The 24,053-nt window shown below is 51.5% G+C and overlaps 2 protein-coding genes and 1 long non-coding RNA gene across 3 annotated transcripts; 1 reads left to right on the top strand and 2 right to left on the bottom strand.

The window, feature by feature from the left end:
• The first annotated feature begins 36 nt into the window (after window positions 1-36).
• On the top strand, window positions 37-22,636 carry LOC149125974 (uncharacterized). Its single transcript, XR_016235016.1, has 3 exons — window positions 37-622; window positions 13,775-13,892; window positions 21,999-22,636. It is a non-coding gene; the product is annotated as an uncharacterized LOC149125974 (long non-coding RNA).
• On the bottom strand, window positions 4,879-6,235 carry LOC149125975 (olfactory receptor 2L2-like). Its single transcript, XM_089335075.1, has one exon. It carries the CDS (start codon window positions 5,872-5,874, stop codon window positions 4,879-4,881), a length of 996 nt encoding a protein of 331 aa, XP_089191201.1. The 5' UTR covers window positions 5,875-6,235.
• On the bottom strand, window positions 18,211-19,746 carry LOC100354157 (olfactory receptor 2V1-like). Its single transcript, XM_002723750.6, has one exon. The coding sequence runs from the start codon at window positions 19,501-19,503 to the stop codon at window positions 18,535-18,537; it is 969 nt and encodes a 322-aa protein (XP_002723796.5). The 5' UTR covers window positions 19,504-19,746; the 3' UTR covers window positions 18,211-18,534.
• Window positions 22,637-24,053: the final 1,417 nt, after the last annotated feature.

Consider the following 24,053-nt stretch of genomic DNA (forward strand, 5'->3'; position numbering starts at 1 on the left):
GGAATGAGGGGCTTGCTAATAGGTAATAGCGCTTCTCGTACAAATGCTTTCAACTTGTTTTCTGAAGTGACAGTCACTTGCAGGGCAACTGCTATGAGCCTGCACTCTTCCTAGGACTTTGCAAATGTGAGCTCACTCCAGTCTGGGCACACTTGGCCGTGGTGGGTTCTGCACCCTCACCTCTGAACCATAGGATGCTGACTGAAGCTAGAGGTGTTCAGCGGTGTCAGCACATGTGACAGCTGATGAGGGTGGGGCCCTGGGCCCAGGAAATCTGTCTGCAGGGACTCCACCCCACTGCCTGAGCAGGCTCCCTGCTGGTGGCCATGCTGGCTCCTCAACAGGAGCTAGCGGCCTCCACCCCAGCAGGTGGAGCTGGGACGCCCACAGGAAACAGCTCAGAATGCTGGGAGTTCCCCACCGCTCTGGTCAGCCGTGGGTCCTGCGGCTGCACTCACTCACTCACTCACTCACTCACACCCCCATGTTCGAGGGTGACTCCGTGCTGAGCTGCAGGTTCACCAGTGCCCTTGGCCAGCCCAGCCCCGATGGGATGTGCCAGGGAGAGAGGGCCAGGCCTGGAAAAGCCGCCGCAGAGCTTGCTTAATGGAAGACTGCACAGGTAAGAGCGTCCTTTCATTGCGAGGGACTTGAATGCCTGGTGCAAGATTTTGGCTTTGCTGGGAGCATAGAGAGACACGTTGTGATTCTCAGATTAATTGCATTCTGTGTTTCCCAGCATGCTTGTGGCCTCTTCCTTGCAGTCCCTCTTATCAGGGTGGAATGTCCATGGCTGGCAAGCTTCTCCATGGCCAGCCCTGCCGTGGGCTCCATGTGTCCAGCATGGGGCTCGAGGCAGGAAGCACCAGCCAGTGTAGATGGAATAAGGCAGTGGGTGGAGAGCCTATGAGTGTTTCCTGTGAGTGTCAGCAGAGGTGGCCACCTCTGTGGCTCCACGTGGACACCACCAGTGTAGCTGCACCCTCAGGGCTGAGGCCCAGGGCAGCGTCCATGGAGATACATCTTGGAGGGGCCGTGTCTGAGGAGGAGGCACCCGCAGGCTCTCAAGGCCTCAGGTCTCAGACACAGACCCTTCATTATGGTTGGCCCTTAGCTGAGTGAGCCTGCAGGCGGCCTGCCTGGTGCTGCTTTGAGCTGTTTAGTACTGTCCACCTGGGAGAGTCGCCAGCTGGGGCCTCCACTTCCTGACCTGCACAGCAGATGGAGAGGCGGCATCAGCTGTGAGCATTTCCGAAAGGCTTTGGCCAAGGAAGCAGAGCCGCAGGAGGTGGCCCGGGAGGCACCCACTCCCCTGGATCAGCATGGGAAGGGTAACAGGATTCACTGGTGCTGCCAATCGCGCACATGGCTGAGACTACTGAGCAGGAACAGGTGTGTGCTTTGCCAGACATTGTCCTGAGGAGCCGACCTCACGAGTGCACGGGGTGGGAGGCTGTGCAGAGTGGGAGGCACTGAAACAAGATGTGAGTGAGAGCTGTGAGGTCCAGGTAGAGGACAGGGACCTGGGAGTGTGTGTGTTGGGGGATGGGGTGGGGGAGGAGCCTTCCAGGGAGAGGGAACCTTGTGCATGGCGCCAGGCATTGCTGGAGCTCAGAGCGATGGCAGCACTGGGCCATGTTGGCCAGGCCACATTGCTGCTGGGTACAGAATTGATGGTGCACCCTGCAAGCTGTGGGAGAGCCCAGATGAATGATGAGCAGGTGAAGGCAGGTGTGGCACCCAGGAACCACGCTTACAGGCGCAGGGGTGGATTGTGATGTAGCCATGGCCCAGGACAGGGGCAGAGGTGCCAGGGCAGGAGGAATGACGGGGAGAAGGTGAGGTGTGTGCGTGTCTGAGGGGGTTACAAATGCTGCTCCGCATGTTCTGCCGGTGCAGGGGACATGGCTCCTGGACGCGCTTGCTCTCGCTGTGTTTGCTCTGCTGAGAGACCTGGCATTAGTCTGCGTTTCCTCTGGGGGTTTAGTGTCACAGAAAGCTAGGAGAGCTTGTGGTGCAGACAATTCTTTATTTTCTCCCCTAGCACAACAGTTTGCTTCCTACGTGTAAATATGGAAAAGGGGTGACTGACGGCATGAACGTCAGCGCAGTGGGCTGAGGAAGGCTCATTGCACGCAGGCGCAGACCGTGTATTCATTTCTTTAGAATGCAGGTGCCATAAGAGCATTTCACAAAGTTTCTGGGAACGGGAAGTCAGCCATAAGCTTGTCTTGGTGCAGAAAGTTTTGTCATCTGTGCAGAAAAGAGGTCTGCAAAATGTTCTTGGAAATGGGATATTCTGAGAAAGCACAGATTTCAAAATGTTTGCATCACAATAGACGTCTAGTTCCATTCTCCCACAAAGTTGTTGGCCTCTGTGCTCCCGAAAGCTCGCTAGAGCCTCTGTGGTCACCAGGCAGGGGTAGCAGGACCCCCTCTGGCGGGCATGGCCAGAGGCTATGTTCACAGATGCATGGTCATGGGCTTGCTCAGACACATGTGGTGGGCATGGCCAGAGGATGAGCTCACAGATGTGCATGGTCATGGGCTTGCTGACACATGTAGTGGGCATGGCCAGAGGCTATGTTCACAGATGCGTGGTCATGGGCTTGCTCAGACACATGTAGTGGGCATGGCCAGGGGCTGAGCTCACAGATGTGCGTGGTCATGGGCTTGCCTCCATGCCCAGCGTAGGCTTGAGCAGGGCATGGGGGGTTAGTGAGGTCCCTGCTCGATACCTGCAGTGGGCAGGGACAGCTACAGCCTCTGTGGGCAGTCACCGGCTACTTCCCAATCTGAGGAAAATTTGACTAGAAAGCCTGGGCTGTGTGGGAAGCTGAGCAGTGATCCGAGCCTGCAGACCATGGCCCCTGTTTCTTGCAGGCAAGAGTGCTGGCCGGTCTCCCTGGTCTGACTCCGCTGGCCAGAGGAGGGCAACCCTGAGGTCTGCACGTGTAGCTTCCCAGTGATCCCAGGCAGGCCAGCCCTGCCGATGCTGCCGATGCTGCCGATGCTGCCCGTGGGTTAGCTGAGCGTGGGCCTCCTGTGGAGGGTCCCAGAGTGCTGGGGAAGCTGAATGGCCAGAGCTGGTGTCATGGCAGGAACTGCATCCTGGGAGAATTCTCGACAGGGCTGTGCACCAGGGTGGGGAAGGGAGATGGGGCCCAAAAGAATCATCCGTCCTGGATCAAGACTTTCCTTCGTTCTGCGGCCCCGGGACGTCCCCACCTCACTTCTGCGCTCAGGGACATTCCAGGCAGTGCCGCCTGGGGACAGGTGCGTGGATTTCTGTGGGGGAGGGGACCCAGTGAGTGCCTGCTGCACCTGTGCTATCACCCCTACGATGACACATGGCAGCAGCCTGCTGTTAACAGTACAAAACTGGGGTGGGTGCGTGCTTTGTTTTATGTTTAAAACGTGTCTCATTCGTGGAGGTTCTTGAGAGGGGCTGCAGGGACAGCCTGCGCAGAGCCAGCCTGCTCGTTCCAGGGCACACGTCTTGTGCAGATCTCAAGTCACGCATTCCCCCAGTGTGTGGACAAACAGCAGCATATGAAGAAACGTTAGAAATAAGCGTGGGCAGCAGTGCTAAGTCCATTACCGAAATACTAAGAAAGAGGAATTCTTCAGGAAGGCAAACTCTGCAAACCAAACCAGTCCCAGCCAGGACAGGGAGGTGCAAGCCTCGGGGAGGGCGTTCCTGTGGGAGGGGCCCAGTCCCGTGGCGGAGCCTGCGTCCACCCAGTCCCAGCCAGGACAGGGAGGAGCGAGCCTCGGGGAGGGCGTTCCTGTGGGAGGGGCCCAGTCCCGTGGAGGAGCCTACGTCCCGGCAGCTCTGGGACGGCCTGCTCCTCACTCGCCTCAGCTGAAGAGGACGTGTCCACTCCAACGCCGCGTCTCCCTGGAGTGACAGAAGGGGCTCATGGATGCTGGCAGCACCGGGACACTCCTGAGCTCTGTAATAATTCCAGTTCTTTAGAGGACACTACTGAATTTTTATTAATGAGGTGGTAACTTTGCATTCTTACAGATTCCTTGAATACAGTAAGCTTATTTTGTGTTCTAGAAGAAAGTGTGGTGTGGGTGTTTTGGTTGTTCATTCATTTTTGGTTTTGTCTCAGCCCTGACTGAGGCTGGTTTTAATACTCAGCCACTGGACGTTCAGCCTAAAGCAAATAGTGTAGATTTCAAGACCAGTACAGAGCCCATTGCACACTCAGAAGCAAGTCTCAGCTGAGCAACAGGTCTGGCCGTGCAGCCTGGGTTCCAGGCATGTGCACCTGTGTGGCACGGCACAGCCTGCCCGCCTGCCGCACTCCAAGTGCATGGTGTGTGAGCTTGCTAGTTCCCTCGGCAGTGCGGGGGCGGGAGCCGTTATTTCATTCCAGTTTTCCAGATCGCTGGAAAGAGAGCCTCCAGCTCCTGCAGGCTGCATTTGCACTGGACGATGGGTTGACCTCGGGAGCAGTGCGGAGAACAGGAGGACGTGCAGGCACTCAGGGAGGGAGGGAGTTTTGCTCCGGGTTCCTTGCGAAGCCTGTGGCCACCGTTGGGCTGCAGGTGGGCGAGCTGGGTGACGGCTGCCTGCAGTCAGTCAGGGCAGGTGACACTGTTTTCAGAGGTTCTGCTTCCTGACACCCCCCCCCAAACTGTGAGCTCTCCAGTGCCCTGAGGACAGCTCGTGTCTTCCTCAGCACAGGGTGTTTGAGCCAATGAGTGCACGTGTGTCCTGGGCCTCTGTGGGCAAAGCTGGTGCTTGGTGCCATTGAGAGAGTTCTGTGGCTTCAGATCTGCGGTCAGAAGAACTGCTTTGGACCATGTCTGGAGCCATGGCCAGGTTGTTTTAACTCTTTACACACAGCCAGGGCGTCGAGGATCTCATCCTAGAACACGTCCCATCCTCCAGGCCCTGGAAAGCCGTCGGAAGGAGTCTTCCAGCTTCCGCAGCGGGCGTGCACTAGCCACGGTGCTCTTCAGAGCCGCGAGCACGTCCTTGTTTCTCAGGCTGTAGATGAGGGGGTTCAGCATCGGCGTGAGGATGGCGTTGAACATGAAGAGAGACTGGTTTAATCTGGGGGTCTTAGAGGAGCCAGGCCTCATGTACACCAAGATTGCAGGGCCAAAGTAGAGACTGACCACGCATAGGTGGGAGGAGCAGGTGGCCAGAGCCTTGCTCCTGCCCTCAGGGGAGTTCATACGGAGGACAGTGAGGAAGATGAGGGCGTAGGAGGCCAGGATGAGGCCCAGGGGGATGAGGACCACCAGGAAGCTGGAGACCACCACTGACTTTACGTAGGCGGAGATGTCCTCGCAGGTGAGCTTGAGCAGGGCCATGACCTCGCACAGGAAGTGTGGGATCTCCCGGCGACCACAGACGGGGAAGTGCATGGCGTAGGCCGTGTGAGCCAGGGACGTCGTGGCCCCTCCCGCCCAGGAGCCAGTGACCATGTGCGTGCAGGTGGCGTGGCTGACAATGGTCGAGTACCTCAGCGGCTTACAGATGGCCACGTAGCGGTCCAAGGCCATGAAGGTCAGCAGGAGGCACTCCGCGATCCCCAGAGTTAAGCTGAAGAAGATCTGCGCTCCACAGCCCACCTGCGATATGGTTCTCTTCCCCGAGAAGAAGTTTGCGACCATTTTGGGGACAGAAGTTGAAATTAACGCCAAGTCGATAAGGGAGAGCTGGCTGAGCAGGAAATACATGGGGACGTGGAGCCGCGTGTCCAGCCAGATGAGGACGACGAGGGCGGCGTTGGCCATGACAGCCACGGCGTAGACCAGAAGAACGAGGCCCATGAGGACGATGAGGTGGCTGAACTCGGGCCAGAGCCCCAGGAGAACGAAGTCCGTGGTGACAGTCTTGTTGGCCTCCATGGCCGGCCGTCACCAGTGCCCTGAGATCCCAGGGAGGAGAATTGCTTCCTAGGATACCGTGCAACTGGTCTACCTCCTCATCCCCCAGGCCTCCTCCAAATAGGCTTGTGACCGCTGCTTTCCTGGCTGTGGTCTCTTCAGCACCGTGAGCCACTTCTCAACATGCAGGATTTTGTTTTTTCTTGTGGGTTGCTTGGTAAGTTTATTTACCTGTGATTAGAAACTGTAATCACTGATGGTAACCAAATAAGAACACAGGTCCCTTCTAATGTCCTATCAACAAAAGGCAATCATTTGATGAGTGTTTGCCACGTGCTTTCTTCAGTAAGCCATTGCATCACCAGCTCGAGGTCCTTTGCAGACACAGAGAGGAGTTAGGGTCACGTAAGACGTGGTCTTGCCAAGTGTCATGGCGATGGAGTTTGTCTTGACAGAAGGGAGAGGCGAGACCTGGGGGGAAAAATGCCTGCAGAACTGAGTGTGGGCTGTGCGCACCGTGTGCCTCCCACTGCAGGAGCCCCCCCCCCTGCCCTGCCCCCCGTGAACCCTTCCTGCTCTGGTCTGAACAAGAACAGAAGGCCTGCTGGGCCCTAGCGCAGGGAGTGGCTTCCTACCTGCGACCGCTGCCAGTCACACCCGCTGCCCACCTTGAATGCCCTTTGAATCCATCACCAGGCTCAGCCACGATGGGAGCTGAGGCCGCCAAGGGGAGTTCACAGGACGTGGTGAAGAACGCGGTTAGGCTCTGGCTTGCGAAAAGATGATTTGCCTGAAGCGTAGCCTCTCTTGTTTAGCACCAGCTTGGTCAGAATTAGAGGCAGGCTTGCGGGCCAAGGAGGGTGCAGGGGCTAGGGGCTGGTACCGAGGTAGAAGCCACCTTCCCCGAATGGCCCCGCTCTCTGCAGCCTTGGTCAGGTTGGGCTGTCAGCCGTGTCTGCCTCGCATCCCTGGACCACGGTGCAGACATGTCCCAGCCACACGAGGGTGAGGCCATGGTCAGCAGTGGCCATGGGTTGTAGGCATTTAGAACACAGCCTGGTCAACAGTGCTCGTCCATGCCAGGCACAGCTGGAAGGTGGCCTCTCGGAAGGGGCAAGATCGGTGCCTCAGGCTCCAGATGACTCACTCAGCTGTCTACACCTGCGCTCCACAGGCCGAGCCTCTACTGTGTGTCTTGCGGTTACACCCATACCCAGAGGGGCAACTAAAATGCAATATTTTGCCCAAGAACTTGTCACTGGTGTAGGAGTGGTGGGGGTCAGGGCAGTAAGCAGTTTGCGGGCTGGAGGCATTGAAAGTCAGCTTTGTTTTAGTGGCTGGAGCCCTAGGACCTCTTCCAAGGCCCCCTCCACGCTCCCTCCGCCCCAGCCCTCCTAGGAGGTGTTTGCTTCCATGCCTCTGTGCCCTGCTGTCCTCAGCCTGTGCCAGTGCAGGTGGCAGTGTACCTCCTGGCACGGCTGCCTGTGGACGGACCGCCTCTCTCTCACCTCTCTGCGTTGCAATCTTCCCAGAAGCAGAGCTCTGCTTTTCTTCCTGCTTAAATACTTTGAACCTCCAAGACTTCCTGGCCTTGTGACTTGAAGAGATAGGTGCTCAACGATGGTGCAAAAAATTTAATTTTATTTGCATGCCTTCTGATTAAGAGCTTCTGAGAAATTACTAATTTGATCCTCAGAGTTTCATGTAAGTCATAACAATCGACCATTAGGAAATTAAATTTGATGGATAAAAAAACTAACCCGGTGTTCGCCAGTAATAAGAAAACGCCTGCCACTGCGCCTTCCCCAGAGGGCCAGAGGACACCCTCTGGACGATTCTGCCCATGAGGCCGGGCCGAGGGGCACCAGCGAGGTGTAGCCTGTGCCCTGAATAATAAGGGAAGAAGCCTGTGGAGGCTGAGCCACTTGGCCGAGAGACGCGTCCGTTGTGCAGTCAGAGCCCACACAGGGTCAGGGAGGACCTGGGCTCCACCCGCCGGGTCTTCCAGCAACATCAGGCTGCCAGAGCAGAATGAGTCCTGGTCTTCCCGTCAGTTCCCCCTTTTTAACAGGATGATCTCAGATGAGTTCCAGGTAGTCATTTGCTTGACTTAAGCCATATTTATGATCTATTAGGTAAACGGCAGATGCATGCATTCAGCGTCTTCTGTGTTAACAGATCTGGAAATTAATTCCGCATCTTTCCCCCTCACTTCTCTCATTCATTCGCTTGGTCACTCCCTCACTCTGTGGGTGTCTACTGGGCCAGTGTCCATGCTGGACAAACTCTAGCCTAGGCTATCAGCAGTCGAGTGTGGGAAGGCCCTCAGCTCCAGCCTCAGGGAGCCCCAGGGGAATAGACGTGCTGCGATCACGCTAAAATCCTGCGGAACCACACGGGCCGAGGGCTACAGAGAAGTAAGGGGCTCCTCAGGAAGGGTTACTCTTGGACAGGGCATTCCCGGTGCGGGGAGCAGAGGACAGGGTTCCAGGCTGCTCAGGCCAGGGAGGGACAGGGATGAGGCGTGGGCAAGAGCTTGCCTGTTGGTGGCTGGGCAAGGCGGCGATGGCACCAACACGATCACACTGGGAAGGGAGTTCCCGGGACAGGGGAGCAGGCAGCACCCGGACTCTGTGGGTGCCCGGTGCCCATGCCCTGAGCTCTGGCTGTAGTCTGACTAAGCGGCAGGCACGGTCATGTGCTGTGTCACTAGTGAGGATGCAGTGCCCTCCCTAGGCGAGTCACAAAGGCTGGCCGAGGGCTCGGTTCGTCAGAGTCAGATGGGGTTCATGCAACCCGGAGGCAAAAAATGTAAGCAGCAGCATGTGGTGCTCAGCGCTGCAGTCCTTGCTGTGGGGCAGCTTCCTTGGCCGTCTCTAGGAGGCACAGAGCAGAGGAAGGGCAGTTTCTGTTCCAATGCTGCCCGGGCACGCGCATGCTTGTCTGGACCGCGAGCGCACCACTGTTCTCGGTCATGGTCCTGATTTCAGGATCCAAAGCTGACTTCTCCATTAGATTCTTTCTTCCTCCCAGTTTCCCTGGCCCATCTCATGAGCCCAGGGCCCCCAGAGCATCACTCGCACTACACATCCTGTCCATTTCACCTGCCGTCTAGGTGGTCAAGGAAAAACCGGGCTCTGTAACGTCAGCAGGCTGAGCCGCGGAGCCAGTGCACGGGGAAAGCCTGGGCCACCTTGGCCTTGCCCCGCTGAGCTGTGTTCCGGCAGCCGCCCTGACACTCGGCAGGGAGATTTTCGGGGACCCTGTGCCCACACTGTTTGCCTGTCTTCTGCTCGCCCTCTTTTATCCGTTTAGCTTTCTGCCGTCTTTCTTTCAGTGCCTTCACCCAGGGATGAACCCTCCCCTCTATCCCAGCCTGCAATCCCCCGTTTTTCCTTGGCCTCCTGGAGATTCTGCCTGACACGGGGACTGGACCGTGTTGTCCACTTAGGAAAAGGACGGTCCTGCAGCCCAGAGGGGCAGCGTACACAGGGGGGCCCATTTCTACAGAGTTCACTCCCGGGAGCTCTCGGAATGTCTATTGTCTCTTGTTCTTGGTCAATGTAAGTATTTAAACATAATCAACTTACAGCCAGAACAGACACCTTGGGGGTAGTCAAGAAAGAATATCTGGTTCCTCAGAGCTGAAAGCATTTAGATACTGCAGTTGTCTACTACATTGAAAGCAAAGTGACACCATTCACTGCCCGTGCCTTGTCACACCACAAACCTCCACGTGCATCCGCGCTTCCTTCTGCTTTCTGTCGTCCCTGAGATCAGATAGAATCAGACTCCATTCTACCACCTGCCTAGGAGTGAAAAAGAGACCTGGCACCCTTTGGCCTGCCTTCAGGGAACATGCTGCCTGTGGCGGAGTCCGGGTGCCCCAGCACCCTGCAGGGCTGTCTGACCCTCAGCTCTTGCCCTTACACAGCATCTGGGGCTGTGCTCAGCTTTGGAGCAGCTCTGAAAGTGTTAAGGCAGAAGCACAACTCCTCCCTGCCCTGGGGCCGGGCGAGGGATGCCTGCCACATCCTCACCCTCCACCAAACGGCAGTGGTAACCTCAGATCCGGCCACGGCCACGGCCACAGCCACCCGTGGCTCTGGATGCACCCTCCTTTCCCAGCGCTTTCTGTCAGGAGGGACCGGTGGGACCAGGTGGTCCTGGCTAATGTGGTGGTAGTTACGTACCTGGACTTTCCTCCACCATCTGCCTTTGTCAATTGCCCTGAATTACGTATTGCTTATCTATTCTGGCTCATGTTTAGCTAGCACTTCATTTTTATTGCACATGACTGTAATGGGCTCTATGTGTGGTGCTTTCCTCCCTGTGCAAACCAAGCAGAGCTGGGGTAATCCCAGAGGAGGCCGCACAGACCCTGCCCCATCACCCTTCATTAACTGAGGAAGCCGAGCCGTGGGCTGTGCAGTCTCCCCCTCTGAGCTCCTCATTACAGCAGGCGGGTGCTCAGTCCGCACGCATGGCCACATTGGTCCCAGTGTTGCTCCGCAGGGGTGGGTGCTCCCGCACATCCAGGTGTCAAAGTGCAAGTCCAGAGAGGTCAGGTCTTGGCCTGAGGCCTCAGAGCACAGGAGCGGTGGGGTTGAGCCCCTAACTTCTCCAGAGCCAACCTCACTGTGAGATTTTCTGTGGGGGACACAGTGATGTCCTCCAGGTCCTGAGCTGGGAGGGCAAAGCAGAGAGCCGAAACTGATCCTAGCCTAAGCGCTGGTAGTGCAGACCCTCGTCCAGAACCTGAAGAGCATCAGGCACTTGCATCGACCGAGCACACAGCCCTGCTCCAGCCGCGCACACCTGGTGGGCCCACCAGAGTTCATACCCAGGGGTGACTGAAATTCTGTCATGCTTAAAGTGAGTCACCAGTTGTTCAGTATTAAAATGGTTGCTTTCCTTTTAGGAAGTCAGGAAAACCTCCCGCACCTGTGCTGTACCTTAGGGCTTGCAGATCGTGCTGGCTACCTCGCGGCCGGCTGTGCTCTGGTCAGCTGCAGCGGGAGCTCCTTCTCCGGAGAACTGGGGCTCGCTTCCCCGCTCCGGGTCTGTCCAAAGACCCTTACCATGAACAGGAGGAGCGAACAGAGGCCGAGGGTGCGGTCAGGGCCGGCGTGTCTGATGTGGTTCAGACCTTGGCTAAGTGCCTGCCTCCAGGGGGTGTCCTGGAAGCGTCTTGTCCCCAGACTTCAATTAGTGCGACATTGTGTCCTTGGTCCGAACTCCGCAGTCATTCTCCAAAGAGAAGCAGCGCCCCGCACAGGGCCTTCTGGCCCCGGGCTGCCACAGGGCTGCCTGGCAGCTTTCCTTGGCTCCGCCTTCCCCTGCCCCACCCTGTGCTCCCTGAGGTAGCAAGAGGAGGACAGGGCCTGGGGCCACTTCCCTGGGAGTTGAGTTTGCAGTGCCTTGTCCATGAAGCTGACAGAATATCCATTACCCAGAGCATGAATGAGGGATGAGGGCTGACAGCAGGTACTGGAGAGGGCGCATTTCATCTCCGCGTGCTGGCAACCTGTCACCAGTCATCAGCCTCCATGCTCTGGGCTCCACGGGCAGCTGCCTGGGTAGCTTTATAGGGATTATTGTGTTGCTAGTGGCAAAGTCCAAGGTGAAAACCATTTTAGCCACACTTCATTGCGTGTATAAAGCTTCACGGGCTACATGCATGTGTCGTGGTATCTGTCCATGCTGGTCAGTGTCCAGCGAAAGTGTGCCATCTCACAGACCTGGCGGGAGGGCTCCTGTCACAGCCTTTCGGGAAAGCAGCCTGACGACATGCGTTTCAACACACATACCAGCCTGCACAAATGGCAGAGCCACGAGATAAGCCACGTGGTCCACGCTATTCAGTGGAACCACCCTGTCCTGTGGAAGCAGAAGCATGAGCACCATGCCACACACGCGCGTGCACACACACGCACACATGCACACACATGCACACACGCACGCACACACGCACAAGCACACATTATCGGGGTATCTGTCAGTGAGTCTACCTCGGCCTACTGGAACGTCTCCCGAGTTTTCATCGTTCTAGCTGCTGCTCCCCACTAGAACGGAAGCTTCATGAAAGCTGTGGGTTTCTCTTCTTCACATCATGTTCCGTGCCGTGTACGCGGCACAGGCAGTAGAGTGGCCTGCCAGGAACACTGATTGTGTGGATGAAGCACATGGGTTTCTCCTGCCCTAACCATGAGCACGCGTGAAGAAACCTTGCTTCAGCTGAGGCACAGCTGGGACAGTTCAGCCTCCTGCCTGTGCCAGGACTGGCAGCCCGGAATGTACCAATGTTGGGGGCCAGGAGTACAGTTCGGTGCTGTGTCAGAGTCAGGGGCCAGGACTGGCAGCCTGGGCTGTGTTGGTTCCCTGGATCAGGATGGGAGCCTGGGCTGTGTTGGTTCCCTGGGCAGGGCTGGGAGCCTGGCTGTGTTGGTTCCCTGGGATCAGGATGGGAGCCTGGGCTGTGTTGGTTCCCTGGGCAGGGCTGGCAGCCTGGGCTGTGTTGGTTCCCTGGGCAGGGCTGGGAGCCTGGGCTGTGTTGGTTCCCTGGGCAGGGCTGGGAGCCTGGGCTGTGTTGGTTCCCTGGGCAGGGCTGGGAGCCTGGGCTATGATGGCTCCCTGGGCAGGACTGGCAGCCTGGGCTGTGATGGTTCCCTGGATCAGGATGGGAGCCTGGGCTGTGTTGGTTCCCTGGATCAGGATGGGAGCCTGGGCTGTGATGGTTCCCTGGGCAGGGCTGGGAGCCTGGGCTGTGATGGCTCCCTGGGCAGGGCTGGCAGCCTGGGCTGTGATGGTTCCCTGGATCAGGATGGGAGCCTGGGCTGTGTTGGTTCCCTGGGCAGGGCTGGGAGCCTGGGCTGTGTTGGTTCCCTGGGCAGGGCTGGGAGCCTGGGCTGTGTTGGTTCCCTGGGCAGGGCTGGGAGCCTGGGCTGTGATGGTTCCCTGGGCAGGGCTGGGAGCCTGGGCTGTGTTGGTTCCTTGGATCAGGATGGGAACCTGGGCTGTGTTGGTTCCCTGGATCAGGATGGGAGCCTGGGCTGTGTTGGTTCTCTGGGCAGGGCTGGCAGCCTGGGCTGTGTTGGTTCCTTGGATCAGGGTGGGAGCCTGGGCTGTGTTGGTTCCCTGGGCAGGGCTGGGAGCCTGGGCTGTGATGGTTCCCTGGATCAGTATGGGAGCCTGGGCTGTGTTGGTTCCCTGGATCAGGATGGGAGTCTGGGCTGTGTTGGTTCCCTGGGCAGGGCTCGGAGCCTGGGCTGTGATGGTTCCCTGGGCAGGGCTGGGAGCCTGGGCTATGATGGCTCCCTGGGCAGGACTGGCAGCCTGGGCTGTGATGGTTCCCTGGATCAGGATGGGAGTCTGGGCTGTGTTGGTTCCCTGGGCAGGGCTGGGATCCTGGGCTGTGTTGGTTCCCTGGATCAGGATGGGAGCCTGGGCTGTGTTGGTTCCCTGGGCAGGGCTCGGAGCCTGGTCTGTGATGGTTCCCTGGATCAGTATGGGAGCCTGGGCTGTGTTGGTTCCCTGGATCAGGATGGGAGCCTGGGCTGTGTTGGTTCCCTGGATCAGGATGGGAGTCTGGGCTGTGTTGGTTCCCTGGGCAGGGCTGGCAGCCTGGGCTGTGTCAGTGCTCATAGCTCGCAGTCCGTCCTTTCACTGCCATTGAATGGCCACCCTGCTCCACTGTGGCTCTCCCCACTGAGTTCAGAGCTCCGCAGGCAGACTCAGGACCACTGGAAGGAGAAGACCTTTCACTTTTCAGTCTCATGTTTAGAGGATTTTTAACTTTTAAGATATTAAAGGATTTTCTATCCTTGTGGCTGGTGGGCGTTGTGATATCAACATGCTGATTTGTGCAAAAGGCCTCAGTTTCTTGGGTGGAAATAATCACCCTAATGTTCTTTATTTCCAGTTGTCCCTGGGTTCTGGGAAACGTTGGCAGCCAGAGGGCCCTGTGTTCGGTTGTCTCTCCCCTGCGTGCCCATGTGCCGTGTCCATGTCCCACTTGTAGCATCTCTAGCTCCTGAAAGGTGGTTATCTTATATTTTCCTTCAGAAAAAAAATAAATTTTACCCTCCTGTCCCAGACACCCCAGTCCCCATCTCAAAACCTTATTTATTCAGTAACAAGATTTTCCACTGAGAATGTGTTTATTAGGCTGTTTTTGCTGTTTTGCATTTTACTTATTTATGGAATAGACATGAGTTTTCCTACAGCAACAACAAAATGCACGTGGGAGAACTGTCAGAGACAGAAAATAAAAAGCATGAACAAGAGAACGGGTAGAAGGACAGGGATTTTTATTCCACTAAGACAGAGTCACACTTCCTCAGCATTACTTTGTTCTGAAATTCTTAAATTTAATTTTTTCCCTTTGTAAGCATGATTATTTTGTGACAGCAAGGTTTTAAGGGAAGTTCTCTGGTCCCCTCATTGAATCCGATTCCCAAAACATGACTCATTCTTCTGAAAAAAATTGAAGGAGCCATTTTTGATATTGTTGCCATGGTTTGAAATTTGATGTCAAATTCTTTAAATTTTAGATAAACAACAGAAAACCTGTTTTGTTTTTTGAAAAGATAAAACTGATGAAACTTTGGCTAAGGAAAAAGACGACTCAAATAAGTAAAATTAGAAATTAAAAGGGAAGCATTACAATGGATACCAAGAAATACAAAGAATCATATGAGACTGCTATGAAAAACTTATATCCGAAAAACGGGATAGCCACAAAGAAATGGATGAGTTCCTAGACACACACAGCCCACTGTGACTGAACCATGGAGAAAGAGAAAACCTGAACACGGGAGGATGCTGAGCCTGCAATACAATCTTTCCACAAAGGGAAGCACATGCCTTCCTGCTGAATTCTGTGAAACAGTTAAAGAGAAACTCACACCATCCCTTTCAACATCTTCCCCCAAAGTGGAGGACAAACACTTTGATACTCATTTCATGAAGATGGCATTTTCTTGATCAAGCTGGACAACAATGTTACAAAAAAAAAAAAAGAAAGAAAAGAAAAAGAAACCTCAGGCCAGTATCTTTGATGAAATAAGATACAAATATTCTTAATTAATTACTAGTGCATCAAATGGAACAGAACATTGGAGGGAACAGTAGCCATGATCAAATGGGATTCCTCACAGTAGTGCAAGGATGGTTCAATGTACGCAGATCTCTGGATATGAAGCACCATGCTAACAGAATGAGTGGCAAACACAATTTATCTCAATAAATGCAAACAGTGTTTGAGAAACCCAACAACTCAGCATCCTTCCAGGATAAAAGCTCTCACCAAATCAGGTATGAAAGGAATATACTCAAACACAGTAAAGGCCACGCATAGCAAATCCACAGCTGGTATCTTACTTAGTGGGGAAAAGTTTCAGCTCAAAGAAACAAAGAAACAAAGACAAGGATTCTCTCTCTCATCACTTCTGTTCAGTATAGTGCTGGAAGTCTAGCCAAGACAAGCAGGCAAGAGAAAGAAATAGGTGACATACGAATTGGAAAGGAAGAAATGAAATTTCACTGTTTGCAGGGAAACTTATTATATTACACATAGAAAACACTAACCACTCCACCAAAAAACTGTAGAACTAATTAACAAATTAAATTTGCATGATATAAAACAACATACAAAAATCAATAGCTTTTTTTAATGAACTCATAACAAACTCTCCAAAAAATAACCCAATCTATAATAGCAAAAAAAAGTCACTTAAGAATTAATTTAATCAAAGATGCAAAAAACTTCCATGCTGAAAACTATAAATCACTGATGTAAGGAATTAAAGAAGAAACTTATAAATAAGATGATATACTGTGTTCTTGGATTAGAAGAGTTACTGTTTTTAAAATGTGTATATTAAAGTGATTTATAGATTCAGTGCACTCTCTATCAAACTTCCTGTGACCTTTTTCACAGATAGTGAAAAACAGTCCTATATTTGTATGGAACCACAAAATATCTCAAATAGCCAAAGTAATATGGAGCAATAGACAATAAAGCTAGAGACATCACACTTGAAAACACACTGCAGAACCATAAGTTACCAAAAAAGCATAGTACTGCCATTAAAAGGACATAGAATTCACTGGAGCAAAGAACCCAGAAATAAACACACACGTTGACTGTCAATTGACGTTCAACAGAGATGCCAATAACACACAACAGGGAGACGACTATTCAACAAATCAGAGCTGGGACAACGGGATAACCACACAGAAAAATGAAACCAGACCCTCTTGCCACATCGTAAGACACAGCCAACACAAACTGGATTGAATTCTGAACTACAAAATGTGAAGCTGTGAAAACGCTATGAAACACAGGAGCAAAGTTCTTTGACATTGGTGTAGACATTGATGTTGGGATATTAGCCCCAAAGCTCAGGCAACAAAAGCCAAAACAGAGAAATGAGTGTGCATGAAACAAGGAATCTACCTAACAAAGGAAGCAATTTACAGGTGAAAAGATAAGTAAGAGAGTGGGAGACACCTATTTGCAGCCACACATCTGATAAGCAGTCAGTATCCAAAACACACAAGGAACCACATTACTCAGGACTTTGAAAACATTCTGTACAAGCGGCCAACATGGACATGAAATGTGCTCAAAGTCATTAACTGTACAGCGATGACACAAGGTGATAGCTCCTTAGACCTGGTATTTAAAAAAAGATAAAATTTGAGAAGTGTTGGACAGGATATAGAAAAAAGGGAACACTTACACACTGCTAATAGAATGTAAATTAGTAAAGCCATTATGGAAAATGGCCCCTCAAATAGAAAAAAAACCAGATATGCCATATGATCCAATAATTCCATACTGGGCCTGTCCACGGGACACAGAATCAGTATATCAAAGTGCTATCTGCACTCCCATGTTCATTCCGGCATTATTTACCATAGCCAAGGCATGGAATTAACTGCTTACTGTGAACGGGTGAATGGGTAAAGAAAACGTGATGTGTGTGTGTGTGTGTGTGTGTGTGTGTATGCAATGGAAAACTGTGCAGCCTTAACAAGGAAGGAAAACCCATCACTGAGACAGCAGGGATAGACCTAGGGTAGGTTATATTAGGCGAGATAAGCCAGGCACAGAAATATAAACACCACATGGTCTCAAACATCTGTGAAACCAAAAATTGAACTCACAGAAGCAGATAGAATGGTGGCGACCAGGGGCGGGGAGGAGGGAGTTGGGAAGATATTAGATAAAGGGCAGAAAATTTCCATTAAATGGAAAAATAATTTCAAGGGTGATGATTATAACCAATAACAACATATTGTATTCTATAAATTTGCTAAGGGAGTAGATTTTAAGTGTTCTCACCATGAGAAAAATTACAGATCTGAGGTAATACATATGTTGATTATTTTGATGTAACCATCCTAAAATGTATATTTCAACATCACATATTGTATATTATAAACACATATATTTTTTACTTCTCAATTAAAAAATATTTTTAATTTCCTAAAGCTCTGTTTTTGCATTTCCATAATAAGATCTCCAAGGGAGTGATTGTGGTATATTAGAGGGGAAGGTTCTAGAAATTGGTAATTCCTTCTGAATGTTTGGTCTTCACTGAAAATGTAGCTTCTATTTTGTTGCTTCACACGCCTATTAAAAACACATGTAATTAGTCTTAATGTTCCTTTTACCCACATAAAGTATTCACTTTTTTAAAGCATATACAGAATATGTCAACATTTTGCAATCATCTGCAATATATCCTGCTTAAAATTATATTCTGTTATAAATATTTAAATCTTATTTTGAATAAACACTTAGCTTTTTTCTTTTTACTACTCTACTTACTCCATTTTATGTGCTTAAAACTTTAAAAGTACGAACTGTTCCAAGTACAGGGAAAAGTTTATTCCCTATCATTTATGAGAATAATAATGCTAGTTTTATTAACGACCCCATCACATCCTGCAGGCACATTTTAAAGAGATGGGGAAACTTCGCGTCTGATAAGTTGTCTGCTAAGCTAGTCTAAAGAGGTAACTTGGTCAACAAGCCACAGCGGCTCCCATCCACGGATGCATGCAGAAGTCACTGAAGGTTTCACTGTGAGATTCCTGGGCCCAAGTCACAGATTCTAATCTCGTAGGCCTCAGACCAGCACAGAACTGACGCTGGCAGCCAAGACTGCAGGTGAGCAGAGAGTGCTGTTTGGAAGCTTAGATGCCAACTGCAGACTGCACAGTCAGAAGATGAAGGAAATGAGCCGTGCTGGGGCTGAATGAAACACTGCAGACGCTCAGCCATCTCCTTGTCTTTCCTGTTCTCTGAACCTGACGCTTCCAAGGCAGTGTCTGTACTCTGGACAGCGTGCTGGGCTCTGACTGTCCTCTCCTCGTGGATGCTGCACGCGTCTGTGAAGAACGGAGCATGAGGCTGTCAGACAGGAACTGCCGAGAGGACTACGGGGCAGAGTCCCGCCCCTCGCCACAGTGTCATCCAAGACAAATGGGCAGTGGTTCCAGTATGGAGGGAGGAAGTGGGTCTACGCACATTTTCTGCAGAGGAAGAAACAGTGCCACTCAGTAGTCAGCTGACTTTTCCAAGATCTCACAAGGGTTCTTACTGAACTGAGAAATGGCCCTTTGCTGGTGCCCCGAGCATCTTCCTTCAGCTACCATGGTGTTTCCCCTCTACGTGGAGGACAGACACCTCCCCATCAACCTCTTCAGTGCGCCCAGAACATCCTTGTTCCTGAAACTATAGGCGAGAGGGTTCAGGAGAGGAGTCAGGACCGTTCCAAACAGAAAGAGACCCTGGTTCAGCCTCGGGGTCTTGGCAGCACCAGGTCTCATGTAGATAAACATCCCTGGACCGAAATAGAGACTCACCACACAGAGGTGAGAGGAGCAGGTGGCCAGAGCCTTGCTCCTGCCTTCGGAGGAGTTCATTCGGAGGACGGCCAGGAAGATGAGCACGTAGGAGGACAGGATGAGTGACAAAGGCAGCAGCAGGACGAGGATGCTGGTTACTACCACTGCCTTCTCGTAGGCAGAGATGTCCTCACACACAATCCTAAGCACGGCCATGACTTCGCAGAAGAAGTGGGGGATCTCGCGGGGGCTGCAGATCTGAAAATGCAAGGTGAACACCGTGTGGCCCAGGGAAGTAAGTGCCCCCCCAGTCCACGATATGGCAGCCATCTGCAAGCAGACCCTGGGGCTGACGATGATGGGGTACCGCAGCGGATTACAGATGGCCACGTAGCGGTCGAAGCACATGAGTGTTATGAGGATGCATTCCGCAATGGCCACGGTCAGGGAGAAGAAGATCTGGGTCCCGCACGCCAGGAACGAGATGTCCCGCCAACCAGAGAAGAAGTTGGCAGCCATCTTGGGGATGACGCTGGACGTCAAGGTCAGGTCCATGAGCGAGAGCTGGCTGAGCAGGAAGTACATGGGTGTGTGGAGCTGGCTGTCCAGCCAGATGAGCAGGATGAGAAGGGTGTTGCCTGTGAGGGCAGCCACGTAGACCAGAAGGATGAGGGCCACCACGGCGGTGATGTGCCCGAGCTCGGGGAAGAAACCCAGCAGGATGAAGCCAGTGGTGCCTGTCTCGTTCACTCTGCCCATGGTGCTCTGTGGAGTTATGAGAGATGTCATCAAAGTGAAGTGTTAGTCATTCAAGTTTGTTAAAGAGCAATGTTGTGACTGTGACCAGTTCAGACAATTTCCCCCATGACCTTGACCTTGAATGAGGCAATTCTTAATGTTTTTCCTGCTTTTTCTAGTCCTTGTGTTACTTTCTTTAGAGACCAGAGTACACCTGTGAAGATGTGTCCCATTAGTTTCCCATTGCTCTGTGAGAGTTCAGTGCTTCTGTCAGTAAAATGTTTCAGCAAAGATTTATGCTTATTTCCAGGTTTAAAAAATGATATGCTTGGCTTCACCAAGGACAAGGACTGACATTGCTAATTTAACTTATAGAGGATTTTAAAAATATTCATGCTGTACTAGAAATCTGATTCTGGCCAAAACAGTTTGAGGGAAGAGTAGTCTGTGGGGCTGTGCACTGTGCTGTACACATGGTTATTTCAGTTTTTAACCTAATTGGCCCAATTTGCTATCCAAGAAAAGATTCATTCTGTGAGGGTGCTTCAAAAAGTTTGTTTAAAATTAAATTTAAATATAACTTGACTGGATGCAAAATGTTTTGAAATCTACCCATTTGAGAGGTCTTCAAAAACTTCCAGGAAAATGTGTTACAGAACAACTGTGCATGGATTTCAAATTTTTTTGCACCAAGACATATTTATCTTTCAATTCCATTTCCAAAAGCTTTTTGAAGCCCCTGATAGTTACGTGGTCTGCAGTGAATGTCGTAGTTCAGGCAGTTGAATCTCACGCTAGCTGTAAACACTCAGCGGCACAGGGAAGCTGGAGGGTTTCTTCCCCAGGCTGGCTGACGGCTTCCTTTCCAGCTTGCTTAGCCCGCTCTGCCCTGCACCGGCACGTGTTCAACCCTCAAACTCTGCACAGACTCTGGCTAGTTTTTAATAGGAGAGAACTCAGCCTTCTTCCCTCAGGCTCCTATGACCTCATCACAAAGAAGAAAGGATAATTGTAAACAAAAAGTAGCCACAAAGATAGCTGCCAAAATTCTGAATAAGAGCAAATTTATTCTAGCAATCTATAGTTAAAAGCATTACAACTGTAAACTTAACATAAGGGAATATTAATCTTAGAATGTTTAACAGCTCAACTCATTAGAACACACTAAAGACCAATATGTCTGTTAGTTACATGAAACTGATACAGTTAATCATCAAACATTAGAACAACCCTAGTAAGCCAATAGCAGAATTAAATACTGCAGTAGATTCTTCTGTTATCTCCTTGACAGTCTCTGACATCACGTCTCCGTGACATCACTGAAAACGTACTTTCTGAATGGTTGGGCTTCTCCCCAGGCTGCCTGCTGGAAGGTGTGTTGATGTGCATGTCAGTGAGGTTCACAAGAAGTCCTGGTTCCCTTTGATCCTGCAGAATCTGTGCCCTCCCCCACCCTCTCCGATGAGTGAGAGCGGAGCCTGGTGCAGTGGGCTCCTTGCCCTGCTCCTGTGCTACACATTATTTAACGTACTCAGTGATCAGTCTGGAATCCAGCAGCTGTTCTCCCTTGCACATTCACTTCCTGTGAATAGCTAGCAGCCCTCTGGGGTCTGGCACTGCCTGAGTAGCCACCAGTCTCCGTCTCCAGAGCCAGCTTTCGCTGAAGCGTTCTCTGGCCATCACCTTCAAGTTGAGGGATTATTACTCATCATGGTCCATTGTCTATGTGTTTATGGGTATTTGAGAGATGATGAATTTTGAGTTTGCAGGTGGATATAAATTTAGGATTGAAAAATAAGTGATGTCACGGAAGCCAAGAGTGGAATTGTGGTTAGGGAAGGTAGGGGAACAGAAGACATAGGGAGAGGCTGGTTAGGGTACAAAGTGACCACATTACAGGACAAATGAATTCTCATGGTTAGGGGACACAAAGACCATGTTCCAGGAGAATTGAATTCTTGTGTTCTAGATCCTTACAGAAAACAGTAGGGTCATAATGATAGTAACTGTTTATTTTCAGATAGCTTGAAGAAAGGTTAATAAATGTTAAAGGTGATGGACACAGCAGTTCCCCAATTTCATCATCACACCATGTGTACCTGTGCTGAATCATCATACCGTACCTCAGAATATGCATTTCTGTACATAACTTCATATATATAATATAAACACATGTGCAATGTGTATCGACTTTAACAACTGACACTTCTAATGAGCAGATTGTCCAGCACACGTCTTATTCTTATCTGCCTTCAAGTGCATCTTGGTGTGGTCAGTGACTGGTCTGTGCCTGACCTGGAGCTATTAACTGTTGAGATGCTGAGACGTCAGATCTGGGGAAGCTGTGTACTTCAGAGCAGCCCCGGGGGCTCGGGAGGCTAGCAGCTGCCCTACATGGCTTCCTAGTCTGGCCTCATTTCCCATCAAGTGCTGCTTCCCACGATTTTCGCACTCCTGGACTTGGCCAGGTTCTAATTTCATAAGCTCTCCTTCTAGACTATTCATCGTAGCCTGGGTTGAAGCCTGAATTTCCCCTTCATTTGCAGTTGTAGGTGTTCCCCTCCATCTCATCTGCCAAGCCCTGAGGTCTATGATGGTCACAGAGGAATCGTGCTGGCTGTGTTCCACCTCTCCTTCCAGATCTGTCGTGTGCCCGACCAGCAGAATCGTCAGTGAAATCTGTGAAGCTGAGATCCATTCAATGGACTCTAGGCCCTCAGACTCCGGGTAGTGGCTGGACAGAGCGAGAGACTTGTACCATAGAAGTTGTGCTTCTAACTAAAGGCAACGGTTACTTTGCCCTGTGGTTCCTGTGGGCTTCCCAGCGCTTCGCAGTGTCTCGTCTCAGGGGGTGAGGGAGGGGTCGGCCCTCTTGTACCCCCATCTGAGTAGTGGTGTGCAGCTTAGTCTGATCACACAGCTGACAGCATTCCTGCTCCTGGTGGTGCTCTCTGCCTAGACTGAGCATGCTGTATGGGACTGACAAATGATTAGCAGCGCTGTGCGATGCATTTTCACAAACTGGAAACCTTGGGGCCTTCCCGTTCCTCTCTAGGTGCTTACCTTATCGTGTGTGTGCAGCCATCACTGCTTCTCAGAAAGTGCGGAATGCTCAGAGTTCCTTCTGCCCATGGGTGCTCGTGACAGAAAGATAGTAAATGGTTTCAGTAGCAGATGAGCCATACAGAAATCATTGAAGTGCACTGAATGCCTTGGCTCCCTGAGCTGGTGGGCTGGGCTGGGAGCTGGGGGCTGGCCAGCCTGTGTCCCTGAGCTGGTGGGCTGGGAGCCAGGGGCCAGCCAGCCTGAGCCCCACCACCTCCAACTCCCAGCTCAGCCTTGCAGCTGCTCATTAAGGGCAGAGGTGCCCAGGCGCGGTGTCCTAGAGGAATCCTCTCCCTAGGACATAATTAGGGGTTTTCAAACCAGCCTCCAGCCAGTCTCGGAAGTTTGTTTTGGTTAGTTTTTGGTCAGTGCTGCTGCCATTTTCCAAGAGCCCAATTGGAATTTTCATGGACTTTTTATCCCTAATCTCATGCACTCGTCCATTAAGTTACTGATATTTTCTGTCCAACATCTTGCTTCTTGCTGTCCTCTCTCTTCCCAGGAAGCACCCACCAGACTATACCTCCCCTCTAAATTATGCATTTTATGCTCAGTTCTTACCTAAATTCTCCCCTTACTTCAAGATCAGAATAAAGTGTTGCCCCTCTCTCCTGCTGTTTCCATGGTGAATACAGTTTTCTTAGTTATGGCTTCTCTGTCTGTCTCTCTCTGCTTCTCACACCCACGTGTGCCCTTACTGATCTGTTCCCACCCTCTGCAGGTTGGCAATGGGACCTTACACTAAGGAAGCCTTGGGTTTTGTTCTAATCCTCCCTGTGTTCCTCATTCATGATAGATTGTGTTATTATCATCATGTACCCACTTAACAATATTAACTAGCCTGTCAATAAAATCAACAGTGCTGTTTCTAGTTAAATATATTAATTCATTAAAACTTGGCATAATGTAGGGGAACTTATTTAAGGGAAAAAACCATGATACAGGAGATAAATGGTACAATGATGTGTATATGTATATATATATGTATATATATATAATATATATAGATGCTGCTGTAAAAGCAAATGTGTAGTGCAGTGATGTAGATGTGAGAAGATGCTACTGTAGCAGAGGATGAGTGGTGTGATGATGTGTGTGTGTAGGTGTCACCATAGCAGTGATGTGTGTGTGTGCAGGTGTTAGCAGTGATGGGGAGTGGTGTGACGAGGTAGACGTGTGTGTGCAAGTGTCTCCATAGCAGGGACGATGTGTATGTGACGGTGTTGCCATAGCAGTGATGTGTGTGTGTTCAGGTGTCACCTTAGCAGTGATGAGTGGTGTGAAGAGGTGGACATGTGTGTGCATGTGTCGCCATAGCAGTGATGATGATGTGTGTGCAGGTGTTGCCATAGTGGTGATGAGTGGCAGGATGGTGTAGATGTGTGTGTAGATGCTGCTGTAGCAAGGATGAATGGTGTGATGATGTGTGTGTGTAGGTGTCGCTATGGTGGTGATGATGTATGTGTGCAGGTGTCGCCATAGCAGGGATGATGTGT

Source organism: Oryctolagus cuniculus, chromosome 6 (assembly GCF_051225735.1).
Source record: "Oryctolagus cuniculus isolate XC-2025 breed Fujian yellow rabbit chromosome 6, ASM5122573v1, whole genome shotgun sequence".
In the NCBI taxonomy this organism is placed as follows: Eukaryota; Metazoa; Chordata; class Mammalia; order Lagomorpha; family Leporidae; genus Oryctolagus; species Oryctolagus cuniculus.